A 15,839-nucleotide genomic window follows, 5' to 3' on the forward strand; every position below is an offset into this window, starting at 1 on the left:
GACGGAGAGCGCTCTGACTGATGAGTCAGACAACATTTAATAGTGCACCAGCCACATGACCGCCTGAATACGCAGTACCCCCCAACCCAATGTCACAGTCCACTCAGCTCTCTGGGCATCCAGAATGTCCTGGACTCCGGGCCGTAGGTAGCGTCCATAAGCAGACGAGGACCATCGGCCCATGACTTCAGGGTAGACACCGGGGCGATGGCGGCGGCGGTGGTTGCCGCTCCTATACGGAGGGAGTGCGCAGTGTACCGGACCGGTGGGAGCCCGCACGCCTGGCAGAGGGCGCGGAGTCTGGCGGCAAACCAGGCTCCGGTCATGGGCTTTGCCTCTCTTATGAAGAGGGGCTCCTCCTCACCGGCCTGGGGTCTGCTCGTCAGTAGAGCTCATGGAGGACAGAGGACAAAACAAGGTGTTATTGCCTGATAAATAAACGGTCACGCCGGCACCAGCTCTGTCCGCCTTGAATGCTTCAGGTGCAGGACGAAATAGAGCGCGTGCAACGTGACATCTGCCCGAGTGAGGTCGTGCGCGGGGTTGAATGACAATGTGCGTGTAGAATATTCACCGACCTTAAGGAACCCATAGAAAGCTGTGAGAATGACTGTTTCTAACATTAAATACGAGTGACCACCAAAACACCCCTGCCTCAACCGTGCGATAACCGTTGAACAAGCGAAGGAGTGAAGGGAAGACGTATATCCATGCCTTGGGGATGCTCTTCGTGATGCCATTAAGGAGGAGCTGGACGGATCGGTTCCCCAGCAGAGAAACGGTGGAGGGGTCCAGGCATCGCATGTGGAATGAACACCTGCAACAATACTCTTAACCGACTGAGGCCGCAGCCGCCTAGACACGACACAATGAACTATGAATGCTGATAGTATTGAATATCCACAGGCATGACGTTTACATTGAATATGGAGCAGAGCGTAGTGGACGCCGGGCCCCAGGTAGCGTTCGCATGCCGATGAAGGGGTCCAGGCAGCGCATGCGAATTTGTACGCCTGCTACGACACGTTCGACCGATCGAGGCCGCAGCCGTCAGGATCCAACACGATGGACAATAAATGCTGAGAAACCGAAACGCTAGCGGGCACGAGGTTCATCAAATGTGGAGCAGAACGCAGCGAAAAGAGACCATGCGGTCGCATTGGTCAATGCGGTCCGGGCCAGACCAGCTCTCATGCATCGGGCAGCGGATACAGTAGGGCACGAGGCATCGCTTGGTCCAGAACCATCCGCTGAAGAGGCAGACCAGGCCGGACAGGGCCGCCCGCAGCCGGGCACAGTCTGCAGAACTCTGTAAATCAAAAAGGGAAGCGAGTCTGCGATTCGATCGTTGAGCCGGGGACGAGGATGCGTGGAAAAGAATTCCCCCTGCCCGGACAGCCATGCGACAGCGCACGAATTATTGACGAACGGAATGTACCAACGAACATAGTTGATAAAACACGGTGCACCGTTATGCAGAAGAGAAGCGTTTCCTAGACCACTGAGGGGCCCCGCAAAATATTAGCGACGATAGAGAAACTGCACGTCGCGCATAACACCCTATCCATCGTCCAGTCGATAAACCGATCATGTCATGCACGCAGCATTATAATCAGGTGTTTAGTCTTTGAAATAACGCAGAGGGCTAAATGCGAAGAGCAATGCAGGATCCCAACGCAGCGTAAAATGACACATCCGACATCGAAGCGTGACCAGCGCAGCATACATCCCTTTTACATTTAGAAATAAAAGCCCGTAAACCCTGCCCCCAAACACCGCGGAGGAGCAGGCGACGAACGTAAATGGTGGAAGAATAAGCACCGCGTTAAACCGAACAGCCAGATAGTCGCGCACACGCAGCAGATTGCAGAGCATAATGGCTTGAAACAATTGATGACAATGCACAGGTTACAGCACGTTGCCCTAAGAACCATGCAGCAGCCCGATGCTACTGACCCGAACTAATTATAAAGCCAATAAACTGCAATATTTGGTAAGGCATCATCGCCGTCGTTGTCCCCGAACGAGGTTTGGACATGCCGAAGCAATCGGCCATACAAGCCAGGCCTACCAGACAGGCGAGACAGCCTTAATAATATTATAATATTTATCGTTCCTTATCTCATCACTCACAGTCATCAATTAATTCCTCATTTACCTTTACATGGTTTGCATCTCCGGAAGCAATACCGATGCGATCATAGAACGTCAAGTCCCTACCAAAATATGTAGGGGTGGGACGTGTACCCACCATGTCCTCAGGAAGCGCACTGAGCCGCCTCAGGGCATGAAATGCGCTATCAAACAAGCTTAGATGGATTGATGGGGACACAGCTAGCATTAGCCACACCGAACGGCTAACGCTAGCTGCGTGGCGGCACCTGCAATCATGGGTGCCAGCGTTAGAATCATGAGCTAGTATCAGAATCATGAGCCAGTAATAGAATCATGAGCTAGTATTAGAATAATGAGCCAGTAATAGAATCATGAGCTAGTATTAGCAATCCAACATAATGATGCCCCGACGTGCAATACGGGAACCTTGACGAACGCCAGCTAGTTAGCAACGAGCAGTATAGCCTGTCATGCGGCCAGCGAATCCACGAACGAGCCGCGAGGGGAGGACTTATGGTGTGTTCGTTTGTGGTCGGAGGTGGCAAGTCGCAAGCGGCAAAATACCTACCTCCGACCGGTGTGCATTCGAGATAAATAACATATATCACAGTCACCTAGTTATATCTACATACCATTATATCACAGTTACCTAGTTATATCTATATACCATTATATAACAGTTATCTAGTTATATCTAGTGCATTCGAGCAACTGGGGGCTGAGAAACATCCGAAATTGCGACGAGGAAGTGCGAGTTCATGCAGTGTTTTATTTTAATAATTCCTAGTAGCAAGTCGCAATTAGCCACCTCCCATTTATAAACGAACGCACCACGAGATGAACCAAATACATAGAGAATCCACATAGCACGTCCACGGCCGAAACCGCAAACATTCAATGGGGAATGCACCCGGCGCACATCGACAGTTGAGTAATGCGGCAGACGAGGCACGGACAACCTCCGACATAGCGGCTCATGAATGAACCCAGTGACCGGCGCGTAGCAATGCTTAAACGGACTTCCAACGCAAGCTATGCGAGCAACGAACCATACGCAAGTATGGCACTACGGTGCTACAGGGAGACGGGCACCTCGGCCTCGGAAGCCGGCGCTCCACGACGCCACTAAACGGACCCCCAAACCACGGACCGGAGAGACGACGCGGGCAGAGAGGAACGCAAGAGCAGAGAACGCGGAAGCAGCGAGGAGACCGCGGCAGCAGGTAGCAAAACGCACCAAATCACAATATGATCACGGAACGCGAGCAAGACGCGGAGCAGCGAGCAATAGCAGGAATGGCAGCGGACGCCAGAGCAGAGAACGCGGAAGCAGCGAGCATGCGATTACGACAGCAGTAAAGCAAGCGCGAACAATGACATGTTTTGACAGCTTAAATACCTGCGCTCTAGTGAGCTGACCAATGCTATGACAGCTACAGTCAGCTGGTGCTGCGTCATGCGTGACAGATTAACCTCTGCTGACCCCCGGCTGTGACGTACGTGCCTTGGCTGAATTTGCGTCGGAGACTTCATATGTCCTACAAGTTTGTGTCACTCCAAAAGGGTGTGTGGGTGCCATCTACCATCTCTAAAGGGGTACCTCAAGGCTCAATAATGGGCCTAATGCTGTTCTCCATTTACATCAACAATGTAGCCACGGCTGCTGGCAATTCCTGGATCCATCTGTACAGATGTGAGAACATAAGAATGTAACTTGACCCGCGGTATTCTAACAGGCGCTTTACGGCATTCCGCACCACCGCTCGCACGGCCATAGGGGCGCAGTAATACTACTCATTGACCCATTGCTGTAGCTCATCTCGCACATTAGATGAGCATACCTTGTTCTCAAACTCCTTGTTCTCTGTCTGGTTGTAATTTAATTATTACGAACAATGCCTATCTATCTATAGTTTCTATCTCTGTAACTGTCGCCGGGTCTATATCTGTTTACTCATGTGTCGGGACAAGTAGAAGTTTAATACGTTAGGCTAACTGAGTGTTCTCATATGGAACATGGAATCAGGACGAGTAAGATGGCTAACGGAGCTGACCAGAGATGTGTTTGAAATTGGTTCACTCACTCCCTATTCCCTATGTAGTGCTACTCATAGTGAACTACATAGGGAATGATTTAACAGTTTTGGGACACTACATGGAATAGCATTGCGTAGCATATTTATGACGCAAACAAGCAAACGCGCCGATCACTGATGGCAGCAGGTTGAAATATCAGGTAGTATTCAGGTTCCATGTTTAGTTGAATGAAAAATCCCATATAAATGGTTGGAATTCTAATGATGTGCAAGTGTGATTTTGTCAACTTTAGTGCTGTCTGCTAATAGCAGGCTGTGAAGCTGCACAATAAGACCGTGATAGCAAGTTAGCTCACGACAGCAGCTTCCATAATATTAACGGTAGCTGTCGGTGGCTAAAAAGCAGATAGCTAACTTTACAACGATGATTCCTGTAGCTATTTTGATTTTGATGCTATTAGTTCAACTTCTGTTTCTCGGGCAGGAACGGAGATGAGCTCGCATTAGCAGCAAAGCAGCTACAGGAATGATCTTAACATTAGCTAACTGCTTTAGCCACTGATAGCTACCGTCTTCTTCACTTCTCCTTCGGTAAAACATGACACCGTTGTATTGCGGTATTGTGGAGTGCTTAGGCAGAAGCAGGAAGAGAAACCCGTCATGGGACCTTAAATCAGAAAAAATATGGAATGGTAGTGAACGACGTGAGAAGCTATTGTAAGCTAGACTGCAATGTAAACCACCATTCACGTGACACAGGGAACAGACGTCAGGGGTCAGCTAGCTAGTTAACTGTACCAGTTAGCTAACAACTATGTGAACTCAAACTCCTTGTTCTCTGTCTGGTTGTAATTTTAATTATTACGAACAAAGCCTATCTATCTATAGTAGGCCTATCTATCTCTGTAACTGTCGTCGGGTCTGTATCTGTTAACTCATATGGAAGGTATCGGGACAAGTAGAGGCTTAATACAGTAGGCTAACTAGCTAGCTAGCAGAGTGTTCTCATATGAAACATGGCATCAGGACGAGTAAGCTAGCTAACGGGGTTGACTAGAGATGTGTTTGAAATGGTTCACTCACTCCCTATTCCCTAAGTAGTGTTACCCATATAGTGAACTACATAGGGAATAATTGCTTCAGATATTCATGGAATGTACACACCAGTTAGCTAGCAACTACGTGGACACAGGCTGATCTACTATACGGAATTGAACCGAGGAGTGTTCTCATATGGAACTAGGCTAACACAGTTGTTTCAAGACCAGCAGTAACGTTTGTGGTTTAATTTTTGTCCTTCGCTTGGCTATTCTTGTTGGGGTGAATTGACCAGCTGTTTCCTATCGCCGGACGAGATGCCCGCTTCTATGACTGGATCTACACAGCAAACAAGCATAACAGTGCGTCATGAAGACCGACGACTTGCTACATTAGGCTACCTCCTGGAATACCCCACTTAAGGTCTTTCATATTGAAATTCTCTTGATGGTCTGGGGAGTTGCGAGACGTGTTAAGGGAGTGCATCAGTCGTGATCCTTGACAGTAGGCTACCAGCCTGCGCTGCGCTCAGCACAAAGTTGGATGAATGGATGGACTTATTGGAATCCTGGAAAATGTTGATTGCGCTCTAAAATCATGAAAGCATAAACATAAAAATGCAGCAACAGAAGTAGTCTACGCCAGTACCGTATGGTACATGTTGTTAGGTTCTCGCGCGGGTTGTCCTGGGTTGACCTCCGTTTGTATCTCTCTGGTCCGTGTTCTATATAAACGCCATTGAACCGTCTCTGTTCGTGTCTCGGCTCAGTTATTATAATACAGCCTCAGCTGGCGCTAGGTGAGATGGTGGTTTAAATGAATGGCAACACGTAGGAAAGCATCAATTGAGACTGGTGATAATGCTGATAATCTACAGTAGGGCCTACCTCTGGCTGAGTTCATGGTTACAACCATTCATCTCTTACACATGGGCCTATACAATACTTGCACAATCTACTTTGGACGTTAAATCCATCCATCTATCAATCAAACTAGCGAATTCAATCACACAGGTGGAATGGCCGGTCATGGCAAAGCACCCGCTAACGTAGGCTACCCCCCTCCCCACGATCCAGGGCTAGGAAACCGGCCCATCCAGTTTATTTGAATATAAAAGAATTTGTAGGGGGGGGGGGTTACAATAGTCTAGTCCAGGTTCGCTGGCGAGTGGCGAGCTAGTCAGATATGGCGCATGCATGTGTGGACATTGTAGGCCGATTCTGTAAAACCTAAAGAATAAAAGTAGGCTACGTTCAACATTCATTGGAGTGGTCCAGTATGATAGGCTAGTCTAATCTAAATAAATTGAGGACCTGTATTTTCAGTGTTTGCTGGTAGCGAATGCCACAGACAGACAGGGAGGAAATCTATTTGTTTCATTGTTTGTGCTCTGTATGCACAAGATAGTTAATGTCCGGATATAATTGGCAGTAGGGCAGGAAAAAACCCTATCAAAGGCCAAGATTAGAAGGGATTTGAAGATGTAATTGGTCATTTTAAATGGGCCTACTTTATCTTTTGATGCCTATTTGAACGGACTGCATCGATCAATGCAATACTCTTTCCATGTTTTTCAGTTTTACCCTTTTCATCAATAAAACATAATATTTACAACCATGTCTCATTGATTGGGAAGGCATTTAGAGCTGCCGGTCTATTAGCCTACTTATTCGGACTCAGAGGATGACATAACTGTTTATTGAGAAACAATTGATAGGCAGGCTGGGCTATATAAAGAAATACCACAATGCATGTAGTCTAGATATATTACATTATGGTTATACACTTCATGGTAGACTGTCCTCTCGCTCGCTATAAGCAGGCTACATTGTGGCTGTTTTGTTCATCGCAGAAGCCTATAGCCTAGGCTACACATTAAAATAAATTAAAAAAAATTATATAGAAGGAATCAGAATATGTGGAAATTTAATTTGAGCCCATTTTAATAGAATTCAAATTGTGCTTAGAGGGACATTATGACCTGAGCATCTATAGATCATGCCAACACTAGCCTAACTGATGTGGCCTTCAACTTTGCATGATTTGCATTTTCATTGTTTTTAATGTTACTAAAAGCAACATTTGATTTGTATGTGTCTGTAGGCCTATGACGCCTTTCTCATATTTTTTTGAATAAAGCCTAGGCCGCACTTTAACAAGAATATAGCCTACACTTCACAAAAGGAGAAGAATCGATGAAACGGCTACAAGAACAGCATTTTGGCCAAGGATCCAAATAAAACAGTAGTCTACTGTACAGATGCAGCATAGAACGTAGATACATAGATAATTATTAATTAGATAAGTACTAAGTTAATAGGCCTATGAGAACGCAACGCTTTTTACGGTAGCCTAGGCCTATGCGTCTTGTGATTGTACTGTAGCCTAGGCTACAACTTAAGGCTAATTAGGCCCTATTGAATTCCTTTTATAGCCTACTAGGCTACTCATTATTATCGAATTATCTAGTTGATATATGAATAAAACAATAAGCCGTTTTAATGGCTATGAGCTACTAGTAGCTATACACGAGTAACTCGTGACGAGTTGATGCGCTCTGCTCTTACGCACAGTTGAGGCGGCAGCTCAAATACACTTCGCGCATATCCTCTGCACCTTGGCAGTGCAACTGCCACAGACAGCTATGGTGCACTTCATGCATTGGTAGACAGTTCTGTTCTTGCTGCAGCTTGTCTTCACCATGCAGGTATTTTTTGGGGGGTATTCTTCTGTGGACACTGCGAGGGGCGCCGCCGGTGGCTGTTTGGACGCCAGAGCGCGCAGCTCTTCAGCCAACTGAAGGATGTCGCGTCTGGGGAAGCTCTGCGTCTCTCCACCAGTCCCCAGCGAGTCCAAGCTCCCCCAATGAATAATACTTATTTATAATAGCCTACATAGCGCGAAACTGTGCATATAATAGGCTGTAGCCAGCGCGAAACTGCGCATTCCCTATAGCCGTTCATTGAACTGCTGGCGGCCGGTATAAATAAATAAAAACATACACAATATTTTTTTATTTGATTGATCTTGAATATATATATATTCAAGATCATTCAAATAACAAAATATTATGTATGTTTTTTTTAAATTTATAATTGAACAATAGGGGGTGCAACAGAACACAATTTTAGGTAAAGTCATTGACAGGCGGACCTCAATGTTTTATTAAAATATAGTTACGTGCAAATGAAAACCCACAATCGTCCAATGGACGTCTTTGGCGGTTCTAAGACCTTACCCTGATTTTGGAAATCAGATAAAGGCGTTCACAAGACCATTTCAATAATCACATTATTACAATTATCGGTTGATCGGCGTATAGTGTGCATGTGAACGCACTCACTGTCAAACCTGCCGCTATGCACAAGATAATTAATGTCCGGATATGATTGGCAATGAGTGATCTTTACTCATGGCAACTATGTCAATTTTGTATGGATCCACACCTCCGATCAAGCTTATTTTTTCTTTGTATCGTGCTGAAGCCATATAGCCTAATTGTCAGACTTGGCTACATTAGCTGGTGCCCCGTCTTCAAATTTACTTGCGGGGTTTACGAGTAGCCTACCAGTTGAATGTGTTCCAGAAACAAAACGCAAAACCCTCACGTTCACCACATCTTTACTAACAAATATATTTACAATACTGTTATTTTGCGCATTTGACTTAACAGCCACCACGTCTTGACCCGACGTCAGTTACCGAGATAGATAGGCTACTGTAGGCCTGGATATAGATGTTCGTAATAATTAAATTACATCCAGATGGAGAAAACATGTGTTTGAGAACAAGGTAATCATAACAATTAAATGTTATTTGTATAGCACCTTTCATACAGATAAATTCAGCTCAAAGTGCTTTACAACAGAGCATTTAAATTAAAGAATGTGAAATTTAATGATGCTTCATTCGTAGACTATAGGAGAAAAACACTGAGCCCAGCCTGCTAAATCTACTCAAAGACGCCACCTGGCGGTGGTGCATCACTAAAACGAAATAACACCCGTCTAAAATCCCACGAGATTTCCAACGAGATTTCCCTGCCAAATAACGTGAAGGTGAAATGCTGCAGCATGTGACATTTCTAACTTCCCACATCTGTATGCTGATGACACCATCTTGTATTCAGCGGGCCCTTCTCTTCAGTCTGCGATATCCACCTTGCAACTTAGTCTCACCTCTATTGAGCAGTCTTTTCACAGCCTCCACCTGCTTCTCAACACTAAGAAGACCAAATGTATGCTCCTTGAACGTAAAAAATGCCAGTCCCCCTAAGATCACCTGTGCCGACGGCTCTGAGTTGGAGTTTGTTACCTCCTACAAATACTTTGGCATCTGGCTGGACTCATCCCTCTCTTTCACTACTCACATTAGTTACCTGCAAGCTAAAGTCAAAGCCTGCCTGGGCTTCTTGTACTGCAATAGAGCTTCCTTCACCCGCTCGGCCAAACACACTCTTGTCAAGATGACCATCCTGCCTATCTTTGATTACGGCGATACCATCTACAGAATGGCATCTCAATGCGCCCTTAAGAAACTGGACACTCCATCATTCTGCCATTCGTTTCGCTACTGGCTCCCCCTTCACCACACACCACTGGGACCTTTATAATCTGGTAGACTGGACATCTCTTCACACCAGATGGCTTCTTCACTGGCTTCAGCTCATCTATAAAGCCATGCTTAGTAAAACACCTCTTTACCTATCCTCTCTTCTGCACCTCTTCAGCTCTGACTACAGCCTAAGGTCCAGTGACTTCATCAGACTCACCATTCCCAAATCCCGCACCGTCTTTGGCCGCAACGCCTTCCGATTTGCTGCAGCATATGATTGGAACACCTTACAAAACACTCTCAAACTCACCGTCCTTACATCACTCACTGCTTTTAAACAAAATCTACAACAGATCGTAGTCGACTGTTGCACCTGTTGATCTTCCATGCCCCCCTCCCTCAGTCCCTTACTCCCCCCTGCTCTCTCTCTGTCTCCCTCTCTCTCGCTCTCTGTCTCTTCCCTTTATCTCTCTCTCTCTCGCTCTCTCTCACCTATTATGATGCTATTTATACTTAACCTCTCGGTTTATTCTATTTCTATCATTATTTTTGTATATCAATGTATTTTATTATTGTTGATGTAAATGATGTGCACATAACAGCCTCCCATTCCCCCCTTCTTCAGGCTGCTTTTGTATATAAGAATTTGTTCTTAATTGCTTGCCTGGGTAAATAAAGGTTAAATAAAAAAATAAAAAAAAGTGTGTGTGTGTGATGCGGGATGTCAGATGTCCAGACCCCCAAGGGCGGGGTAGCGTTTAAAAAACCCATAAAGTGATACCAATACTAAAAGAGTACTTCATTCTATACCTTTTTTTCTTTACATCATTCAATACCCATCATGTGAATGGAAGCATTCAGTTGCGGGAAAAGCCACCACTCCTCATCTAAATGATTTTACATAAGTACATTTTGAAAGTGTTCAAATTATTGAAATATTTATTAACTAACTGTACAATGAAGTATTTGGGCAATGCTATTTTAAACATCACAACCAACATTCTCAATCTAGCCAACATTAACTGATACACACAGGGCAGATACAAGCTAAGCTAGCTAGCTAGTTAGCTAGCAGTAGGCTAGGCTCCAAGGGGCCAGGCTGCGATTTACTTCCTGAAACATTTTGATCAGCACCATCTTGCTAAAATCAACCCCTTTTGACATGCGCAGTTGTGCTTTTCTCAGACCCCGCCGCGTTCACGAACAGTTTGCACCATGCAATTATTATTTGCATCATTTTTTTTATTACTTAACAATGCTAATGCAGGGACATGCAGGGACACAAGCGGGGAGAGCGGTGAACGCGCAATAAAAATCCACACGAACGTGTTAACTTCGTGGACGCAGCCGTGTCAACAAATCATGTGGTTAAAACATGAGAAAAGAACAACTGTGCATGCCAGTGACGCGAGAAAACACAACTAGGCATGTCAAAAGGGGTCGGTGGCCTGTTCAAAAAAGCTTCACTCTCAAGAACGAGGCGTCAATGTAGTCACCGCATCCAGTTCTATTAATACATCCATGCTAGGCTTTCATCACCACGGGTCCTGGCTACAACCAAGGCTACAATACTGAAAACAGCTACCATTTTCCATGGTGGACTTTTTAGTGGACGAGTGCCTTATGCTGCTCCACTAAGAGGGTGATCATCTGTAGACTGCCATCCCTACAGGACCCTAAAACAGGCCAGAAAGATTGTGGCCGACCCCTCCCATCCCGGTCACGGTCTCTTTGACCCACTCTCCTTTGGCAGGAGACTGTGGTCCATCAGGATGGGTCCACGCACCACAAAAACAGCTTCTTTCCCATGGCCATCAGACTCCTTGATCTCCCCTTCCCCCACCGGTACCACCTGCCCCCCCGAAAGACCCAAACATCACTAACATTTTTTGCATAATTCAATGGAATTTAACAAAGCGAAAATTAGCATCGCAGCTGGCGGACATTTTCTGACTGGGAGTGAGAAATGTTGAAATTAAAATATTTTCTGTAGCTGTAGCTAGTTACATAGGTCAGTCCCTCCAGAAAAACGTGCAAAAATCCTTAATTATTCAATGGAATATGCGAGGGTTTTATGTGATTTTATGCGTTGAAAATGCAGGGATTTTCTGAAGTTGCAGGAACTTGCGAATATTGCGAGAATATGCGAAAAAATTCAAGAACCTGTCCTGTATTTTAGTGCACACCCCACTCTAATGCATATAGCCTACACTACTACGTCTTCACATGCTTGGAATGATACGAGAAATAACAAAACCATAGCCTACGCGAGAGCGCCTAGACCAGGTAGGCTACGGTATAGACTGGCGTCATGATTGAAGGCAGCCTTAAAACTTACAGTGATGATGAAACTTATAAACAACCATTATGCCAATGTCTGGTCTCTGTGGCCGTCCAGGTCATTTGCTATTTCCAAGTTTATCAGACCAAACATTTTGCCCATGTCTATGATCTGATGTTTATTGATTTGATCTTAATATAATCGATGCAGCTGTGCTTTAGCCTACTCTTATTGGCTATTTATTTCCTTTATTCATGATGAGAATAGCAGAGGACTTTGAACGTGATGCATTAAACATACATTGGTGCAAGTGACTAGAATGCAGGAAATGAGATGTCTGACACTCATAATCTCATGGGGGAGGACCCCCATACGCCTGCTTGATTTGTGTTCCATGAGCATGGAACACAAATGAGTGTGTGAAATTTGTTCTCGGCATTTGACCCATCCCCTGGGGGAGCGGTGAGCAGCAGCGGTGCCGCTTGGGAATCATTTGGTGTTGTAGCCCCCCAATTCCTTGATGCTGAGTGCCAAGCAGGCACTACTACATAAGTAATGTAACCACAGTTTATTGTGTGTCTTCTGATGTTAGCAGCTACTGTATGTAGATTAACATTAGCTAGGCTGTGTGTTGTGGACTAAATGACATTGCTTTGTTCAGTATTCACACACATTTTCTGCATTTTTCTAGTAATATGTTTTATGTGTTGTAAATACATATTGTTCATATTTATTTAAGCACTCGTTTCATTTCAAGTCAGTGTAGAGAAATGCACCGATACTAACAAACATGGATATCTATGCTATCAAACTTCTTACTGCGCACGTCTATGACGATGCTGGGCACGTTTACCTGCACATTAATAAACCGATCATTATCTGATTTATGGAGTTACCAGATTATTCAAGCGGTCATGTAAACAGCATAATGCGATATGATTTATCGGATAAAAGCCATTATCGGAATATGAAAAATCAGATAAACACACCTAGGTTTTTGCCCAATAGTCTGTTTTATTTGGCGCATGTATACTGTTAATCTGGTTTCTTTTCGTTGTTTGACACATGCACATGTGTGAATGGATGTAGATAGAACATGACAACAGCAAACATGGCGAGCGGCTGCGGTAGAACTCATTTTTGGAGTGAAGACAACTTCATGCTCAATGAAATGAAGGACATGAACATCCTTCATCTCCTAGATGGGAGAAAGTCTACGAATGGCGACATTCTTATAAAGGTCGGCCCAGTCCCAACCCTCAAGCCCTGAGCCCTCACAGACTTATTGACGGCACCTGGTAAAGTGGTTGAGTGCGAGAGGCTGCAAGGGCTTCAAATGGTATAAAAAGGAATGGGACAGCACTTGCGACATCACATTACGTTGACATGAAAACATATTTCTTACTATTGTGGGTGTGGGACTTTTTATTTTACTTTTCAATTTTATGTGATGATTTTTTCTTGTAGGCCTTCATGTAAATTAATTTGGGGGTGAGTCAAATCCCCTTTACATTATCACAACCCTCTGTGTTACCCTCAAAACATTTCTGTTCACCTTGTTGAAATCATTTCATTTTGTGGTCATAAGCGAACTACATTACTGCCTGTGATTCTTGTTTGTGATGAATCCAAAAGTATTTATGACAAGAATGACAACACACATTTCAGCACCTCACAACTCCTTCCATATTCATGTTGGAAATCTCAATTCAAAGAACACTACACCAAGATGGGTGATTAATGTCATGCAGCTTTTAACTGGAGAATCATGTGATTTAGGGCAACAGAAATCGCTATAATTTATAACCATAGCCTACATATTTTCAAACAAATCAAATTATACAAACCATGGGGTTGATATCCTATACGTAAAAATACTGAAATTAAAATAATTATGAGGCTACTTTTGCAGATAAGCAAGTCCAGCTGAAAACATGAAAACATATTTTGTTTTGTAACGTGAACATTAGGGTTGGTTGATCCGTCCGTACTTGTTTCTTGGCTGTTCTTCAGGTAACCCCGTGTTTCACGATATGAACTGTGGGTAATTCCCTCTGGCAAAGTCTGAAGAAGTGCAGACTTACGGTAAGGGGGCATAAAGGGCTCAAAATGTCTGCCAGAGAGCCCTCATGCACTTGACGATTTGACAATGGGATTAGAGCCCTAAACCCTCATGCACTTAGCGTGAACGCGCCTCAAAGTCTGTGAGTCCATCAGGGTGGACATTGGGGCTGGGTCGTCATGTTGAAAACAAGACAGGAAGTTTTGAATATAACAGGAAGTTTGAGTTTAACGTCATGAACTTGGAAAGCACCAACTAATTGACCAAATCATGTAAGGCAGGTTTTTCCGATTATCGCATTACGAGGTGCATGTAAACACGTCATATCAGATTATTACCATTACCTGATTATACCCAGTTATCGGATTATTGTGGTCATGTAAACGTGCTCACTGTTTACACCATGTATCTGTGACATGCTCGCCCCCCGACAACACTAGTAGTTTCAGGGGGCCCAACACCCGCCCTGAAACATATCCTGGACATGAAACATAACTCATCTATCACACTACAATCTGCACACACACTGGAGACACTCACCACACTCCATTCTGGAGGCTATATTACCTAAATTGCATTGGTGCCCCCCCCCCCCCCCCCTTTTAACAGTATATCGTATTTTGTATATTGAACTCTATTTTGTTTGCATTGTTTTTTGTATTTTCACTGTTTTTTGTGTTGCATTGCATGTCTTTACACTGTCCTGTCCTGCACCCTGTACTATGTAATCTGCAACAGCATATGCCATTACCCTAGACAAATTCCTAGTATGTGTGAACCATATACAGGTACATGGCCAATAAAACGGATCTTGAATCGGTTGTTTACGTTGTGCAGCTTGCCATTATTTCTTGCTAATTGTCTTGGAATCGCCGCATGTGAATACTGCACAGTGGGCCACTGCACTACACTGTACAGCTAACGTCAGGTAGGCTAACTGATTTATGTAAAGCTGGGCAGATGCAAGCTAAGCTAGCTAGCAAGCTACAGATAGCCTGTTTGACATCTCTGTTCATGTTAACTGTATTCCCAGTGTTTCCTAGTGGGCCAATCACACGTCGCATGAAATCATAGAATACTTGTGTAGATTGGCTGCGATCAAAACTTTTTTCTAAATCTGTGTACAAAAAGGATCAAATGCAGGTTTGACTTGAGAAGTTTGGATACTACTTGGTACTGGGTTATTTAGGTTGATACCCAACCCTACTATGGACATACACACAAACCCCTCTTAACTCTCCTTGTGACCTGCTACTGAGCACTCACACACCTCTGAACACACACACACACACACACACACACACCTCTGAACTTCTTGGGAGGGTTGTCCAGGTCTCCAGCAGCAGGCTCCACCACACAGCGGTCATCCACCAGCCTGAGGAGAACACGGACAGATGATCACCACTGAGATCTACAGCTCCTGGACACACTGGAACACTCACACACAATGGGTATACAATACAATACAATACATGTCTGTAAGTCACAGTATCTACAAGGCAACATACATTGTTATTTTGCAATCTACACCCAACCCATACATTTCAATTGCAGAGAGGAAGAGAAAGGTAGCTGCGGGTTAAGTATCTCACTCACGAACACAACGTATACAATATAATGCATTGTACTGTGGGGGTGTTGCGCTGTGTGGGGTGTTGTGCTGTGTGGGGTGTTGTACTGTGTGGGGTGTTGTAATGTGTGGGGTGTTGTACTGTGTGGGGTGTTGTACTGTGTGGGGTGTTGTACTGTGTGG

The 15,839-nt window shown here is 44.6% G+C and overlaps 1 protein-coding gene across 1 annotated transcript in view; it reads right to left on the reverse strand.

The window, feature by feature from the left end:
* Window positions 1-15,839, reverse strand: part of itpr3 (inositol 1,4,5-trisphosphate receptor, type 3) — a gene marked incomplete at both ends in the record, with an annotated part of 214,717 nt that overhangs the window by 154,021 nt on the left and 44,857 nt on the right. Inside the window, one exon of the mRNA XM_084436422.1 lies at window positions 15,391-15,461. Coding sequence (XP_084292548.1) covers window positions 15,391-15,461 — 71 coding nt within the window. The remainder of the gene's footprint in view (window positions 1-15,390; window positions 15,462-15,839) is intronic.

The sequence above is a fragment of the Borostomias antarcticus genome, assembly GCF_949987555.1.
Source record: "Borostomias antarcticus genome assembly, chromosome: 3".
NCBI lineage: Eukaryota > Metazoa > Chordata > Actinopteri > Stomiiformes > Stomiidae > Borostomias > Borostomias antarcticus.